General features: G+C 45.3%; 1 protein-coding gene across 1 annotated transcript; it reads right to left on the reverse strand.

Moving 5' to 3' along the window:
- Positions 1-964: 964 nt before the first annotated feature.
- epyc (epiphycan) lies at positions 965-6,302 on the reverse strand. Its single transcript, XM_029259485.1, has 8 exons — positions 6,220-6,302; positions 5,952-6,014; positions 5,348-5,465; positions 2,627-2,780; positions 2,318-2,476; positions 1,763-1,965; positions 1,548-1,643; positions 965-1,135 (listed from the first exon to the last, which is right to left on the reverse strand). The coding sequence occupies exons 1-8, from the start codon at positions 6,300-6,302 to the stop codon at positions 965-967; spliced, it is 1,047 nt and encodes a 348-aa protein (XP_029115318.1).

Below are 6,302 nucleotides of genomic sequence, written 5' to 3' on the forward strand. Positions count from 1 at the left end.
CTCTCTTGCACCACCCAGACGCTGTGAGACAGCAGCGCTACTTGCTGTGCCACCCCAAGTACAAGGTAATGTTTTATTTCGCTTTGGATCTCTGTACTAGTGTCACTGTTGTTATTGCCATCACTCTGAACTCTTTGTCCACTTTGAGCTCAGGAGCTGAAATACGGCCAGGCTGGCAGGGCTCTCAAGAGATCACTTCGACACCATTGTAGGGTTTCACCTTATGAATGATCCTAGGGGACACAGCGGCAGCGCCCGCTGTTTTACATTTCCTTTTGTAGGCCTTTGGAATATTCCCAGTGACTCATCTTATAACAAAGTTGTTAATCCACTCATGTTCTGAGGATGGTCATTGAAACATCTTTATTTAAAGGCGATATTTCCATATAAACATTATAATGTATGGAAGCCCATACCATACCCCACCACCAAATCATACAATAATTTTAATGTATTCAATTTATTGTGCTTGCTTAAAAATTGCATTGTAATATACCAGATATTGCGATTTATTAAAATATTCTGAATATATACTGTATTTTTATTTTACAGATTTTACAATTGTTGCTTGTTTATATATGCTTCTTTTTGGATTGTGTACTTAAGTTTCATCAGTAAATTTCAGCTCCAGTTTTATACTTTTTGTGATACAGGTTTAAAATTAATTGGTAAATTGTCTGTGAGAATAAAAATATTTATGAGACAATGTTATCTTTAGAGTCATGGCAGAGAAATTTTAAGCCAAAACAATAAAAAAATAAAAATGTTAAAAACCGATTGCTTGGTTTCTTTCCTTGCTGTTTTCTGAGGAAGGAGAGAATTAGCAATTTTTCTGGTAAAGAAAAAACTATGTGTGTTGTCATTTGTTGAGCTGGCAGTATAGTTGGTGTGTGTGTGTGTGTGTGTGTGTGTGTGTGTGTGTGTGTGTGTGTGTTGTAAATGTTTCCAGTCTGTGTGCGAGTTTTTAGACAAGCCCTCCAATGGGCACTCGAGGCAGGCAGATGTAAGCCTGTGGGGTCTTGCTCAGATTGATGGGGTTACCATCCAACCGAATATCCTCCAGCCCTCTCCGGATGTAGTTCATATCCTTCAGGTTGCAGAATGTGTCCTCATGCATCATCTGGATATTGTTATTCTGGGGGATGAGAGTGACATTAACATGAGAGTATTGTTGTACAGACACTACAGACAATCTAGGGCCGCACATGTTCGGACGTTACAGCATTTCTGTTCATTTTTGGTTCAAAACTTCTATTAATATCTATATCATGAGTCGAAACTGAACAGAAAGCTTTTGGTGGATACAACCACCATCAAAGTAGTGTATCACAAACTTAACGCCACCAAGAGAATGAAACAGTATCAGTGAAAAGATTCGAAAAGCATCATGCTCTCAGTACCACCTCTACCTCGTTGAATAGGTGTTTGACACTGCAGTACCTGAAACAGTATCATTTTGATGTCACCACAAGGTGGCAGTAGGGGGACTCTGCAGAGGCCACTGGGAACTGGCACCAGATGGCAGCACTAGGACAGGTGTGGCATACCTGCAGGTGGAGACTGCACAGGCTTTCAGGCAAGGGCAGGGGGATGTAGCCAATGTTGTTGTCAGTCAGGTAGAGGTACAGAAGACCGTTCATATCCTAGGCAACGGGCAAAGTACAGGATAACCGTTTTATTTCCTCCAAAGTCAACCGATGCAGGGCAGCAGCCCTCTTTTGAGACCATGATGCTCGCCGTGGACCGGGGCTGTAATGCTCACCTTGAAAGCCTCCTTATGAATGCCGTTGCTACCCAGTTTGTTGTGGCTGGCATCAATGAGGGTCATGGTGGCAGGCAGAGCGGGAAGCTGTGATACCAGGTTCTCTCGCAGCACCAGCTCCTCCAGGTCAGCGAGACCGACAAACGCATCCTCATCAATCCGCGAGATCTTGTTGTGGGTCACGTCGATCCTCTTCAGCTTGTCTGCAGTGGCACAAAGCGTAACATTTTCTTGGCAGCTGTTTACTATTTTGATTCAATAAAATCTAGGCATGGTGATTGTTCTTACGTATTTAGGAAGAAAATTTAGCACCATCCACAAGATATGTGTTGGGTGAACTTATTGCCACTAGAAACATTTTGTCACCCTTTTTCCTCCTGATGTATTTATTTGTATCTTCATATGTGTTCTGTCACTATCCTCATTCTGAGTCTCTGTGGATGTGACCCCATTCTGTTCTCTTCCTTTCTTCATGGAAAATAAATGTTTGAAAAAATGTATTAGCTCCTGAAACACATTAGGAATGTGTGTTTAGAGGGACACTTGTAGACATACTCAAGTGCATGAAGTCAGACTTGTTTATCTTGGAGATCTTGTTGTATCGTGCATAGAAGTGGGTGGTGTCCCTGGGCAGCGGAGGTACGCTCTCCAGCTTCAAGTCGTCACAGTAGACGGACCCCCCCAGGCAGGTGCACAGCAGACAGGTGGGCCGGTCTGGAACTTGGGGTGGACAGTTACAGCTGCGGTAACTGCGTATGGTAAACATGCAATCAAGTTTCTAACTACTGTGCACTGATTCAGGTGAGATGCTGAGTAACCAGGTGAAACAGTAAAGGCGACAATAAAACCAGTAATGCTTCTAACCTCCTGAGCCATCAGGCCCCAGGGGCACCCCAGAGCCCCCAGAAGTATGTAATGTTGGTAGAGGTCCAAGAGGCAGCTCATCCTCTTCTTCCTCCAGGGAGGCGGCAGGAGCATGGAAGCTGTCCACGAGAGGGGCTAGTGTGCCAATCTCAATCTGCAGTCAAGAGAACCGTACAGTGATGCTTTTATTCAGCTCTTGCTCCTGTCTGACAGCAGGGTGCAGGGCGAGGGATGTTTTTCATCCATCTGAGAACCTGACTGTGATTACTTTCACAAACTGAGGAAAAATACAGTTTCTAGTTAATGTGATTTTGCAGGTGATCTTCAAAATCACCATAAAGTGTGTGTTGTTGCAGTGTGAGGATCAACCAGAAGGGCGACGCTAAGTGCATCTACTCTTAAAGCAGCGTGTGGAGAATTCCTCCTGCAGTACCAGCTGCGACCATGCGGCGTCACCAGAAACACGCAGAGACTCCCTGCCAACGCCTGTGAAAGGAATCTCTTTTCCAGGAATGGTCCATGTGGAACCAAGACGCTCATGGTAGCCGTGCGCTTGGTCTTTCAGTCTGCTCTGAGCGCAAACACCAGCCAGAGGACTTTGTGGCTGTCTCCCTATCTGTGACAGAGCATTGCCTGTGCAAATAACGTGATAAATCAAGGGACTGCATTTAACTCCAGTTTTTAAAAGTGTACTGATTTTCAGACACCAAAAATTTAGAAAGAATTTAATGCACGAATGTGGATAAATGGAGCAGCAACGTGGAAGGTCGGGACTCTGAAAGCTTAGTGAGATGATGGGGTGGGGCTTTCAGTAGTCGCAGTTAAAGGAATCCTGGGCCACAGAGTTAAATCCCCATGTCAGCACGGCCCACAAACTGTTTACATTAACATTTATTCATTGAGCAGACGCCTTTCTCCAAAGTGGCATACATGTCTGAGAACAATACAAAAAGCGTATTACACCAGCAAACAGTTCACTGAAGGGAGGGGGGGTGTACAGTTCCAGAGCTAAGACTTTCTAGTTCTTGCCAAGTGCACTAAAGGAATGTCTGAGACAGGCATGTGTGTGTTCATATGTGAATATGTGTGCTTTAGTTTTGAGACTTATGGGGAGACTCCGTCTCACAGAATTTGGTTTACATTTATTTATTTAGCAGACACTTTTCTCCAAATCAGGGGGCGCGGTGGTGCAGTGGGTTGGACCGGGTCCTGCTCTCCGGCGGGTCTGGGGTTTGAATCTCGCTTGGGGTGCCTTGCGACGGACTGGCGTCCCGTCCTGGGTGTGTCCCCTCCCCCGCCAGCCTTACGCCCTGTGTTGCCGGGTTAGGCTCCGGTTCCCCGCAACCCCGTATGGGACAAGTGGTTCAGAAAAAAATTTTCTCCAAAGCGACTTCCAATGAACTCTATGTAGTGTTATCAGCCCACATACCTTTTTCACCACAGTGACTTACACTGCTAGATACACTACTTACACTGGGTCACTCATCCATACATCAGTGGAACACACTCTCTCTGTGACACTCACACAGTATGGGGGAACCAGAACAGCATGTCTTTGGACTATGGGAGGAAACCAGAGCATCCGGAGGAAACTCACGCAGACACAGGGAGAAAACGCAAAGTCCACATAGACTGAGAGGGGATCAAACCCATATCCTCTTGCACCACCCAGGCACTGTGAGACAGCAGCGCTCCTCACTGTGCTGCCATGCCGCCACCATTTACGTGATGAGTCAAAAAGACCACAGTGACCAAAGTAGCATATAGACCCAGATCCATGTAAGACTCTACAGCAAGAGGGTAGAGAGGTGGTGAAACTCGGCTAAGAGGAGGGGAGGACCCTGTAAGATTCCGTCAGAGATTGTCGGTCTCTGTCCTCTGTTAGTGAATGGACAGCAATCCTGACGAAGTAATGTCATCTTCACTGAATACAGTGTTCCAGGCACAGTTCAAGAGAACCTTGGACCTGTGGAGAACCTCGTTTTCTTCATGGACCTGAAGATAACACAGATGGGGCATTTTTCTCACCTTGAAGGTCCTATACACAAACTGTCATGGGGTACCCTGAGAGAGTATTTCCCGAATTCTTTACATTTTGAGGTGCAGGACCATCAAGGTGTCACATTCCCACGGATCTTCAGGAATCGATGGTCCGTTTCTCAAAAATATGATGGCAGTAGGATGAGCATACTTGAACAGAGAATCCATGGAATTATAGCCATCATTGCACTTCCATGGCTTTTTTGAAACGGACCCTGTAGCTTCTAGTTTATTGAATCACCATATGATCTGGAAAATATGGGTTTTCCATCGGAGGACTTGTGCACGTGTGCTTTTAGTTTATGGAGGTCTTACATTAGTAAAATAAAATTAATAAATTTGTGTTAACAGTCCAGTGTCACTGACAAATTGAGTCATTCAAAGTCCATGCAAAGTTTCCAAATAAAAGTAACTAAAAGTGCAGCCATGAAGGACCTATGTCTGGTCACTCCTTGGTCCCTTCAAGCCCCCAGCATGTCACAAGTCTCTATTGTGCTGTTTGAGGCAGGCTGTAGATATCCTTGAGATGCAGATGCACACGTGTGATGACCAGGATCAACAAATCATACTGACCAACCATAATGATATAGGTATGCATGTAAAGTATCTTTAAAACTTCTGAAACAGAGAACAATTATTAAGAGCAGTTCAACACATGGTTGCGGCCTGATAAGGGATTACCTGAGGTTCATCGATGGTGGGTCCCACATCATAATAATAAACATCCTCCAGGAGGACTGAATCAGCGCCCGGGTCATAGGCGTTGTCGTAGGCGTCGAGTTCCAGCTGCCTGGGATGTCTGGAGGGAAACCCAACCACCGCTTTCAAGATGAAGAGCAAACACACGACGCGAGTCCACATCTTCATCGTCCACCCTGGAATGCGGGAAAGATCTCTGTGAGGGATGTACCATGTGTTTCATGACCTTTCCTGGACGCTTTTCCTCAGTGTTATTTGGGTTTGAAATCATATTAAATAGTCATTTAATTCCGAGGGTTGGTAGATCCAAACTAACAACTCTTTTTTCAGTTTTTCAAGGTGACATAACATAGTGTTGGGTAACTGAAGCAGACCCTCAATTTGCTCTCTGCTTGCCCAGGTGAGGGTCTCTTAGCTGAATGGTGAGCTCAGACAGTTGGCAGAGCAGATGCAGTGTGAGATGTACGTAGTGTGACGCTCCAGCACTCTGAATGAATACACTCTAAAATGGCAACTGTGACATTTGTAATGACGGTTTGAAGTTTTGTTTGTGAAGGAAACCTTGGTGCAACCCCCCCCCCCCCACCGGAGGGTCTTGGAGATAAAGGGCTGATCCGTCTGCATTCTCCCCAGGGTCTCACGATCTGTCCTGTAGCAGTTTACACCAGACTTTTGGCGATGCTCACATTTTATTTCAAACCTGTCCCTAAGGCTGAAAAGGTCAGAGTTTATCTGGAAGTTTCTGGGTTGGAAATGCAAACACATTCCAAATCAAGCCTTAGATTTTTTTCCTTTTACCTCTGCAAATGATAATCCCAGTAGAACATGTTTGGGCCAGATACCACGTGACCTACCAAAGCATCTCCTCCAGACTTTTAGACAGTGAGTTAGAGTCAGGCAGGAGGGAGGCAGGTATGAGCAACTCCAGCACATGCAT

This window comes from Scleropages formosus, chromosome 2 (assembly GCF_900964775.1).
Source record: "Scleropages formosus chromosome 2, fSclFor1.1, whole genome shotgun sequence".
Classification (NCBI taxonomy): Eukaryota; Metazoa; Chordata; class Actinopteri; order Osteoglossiformes; family Osteoglossidae; genus Scleropages; species Scleropages formosus.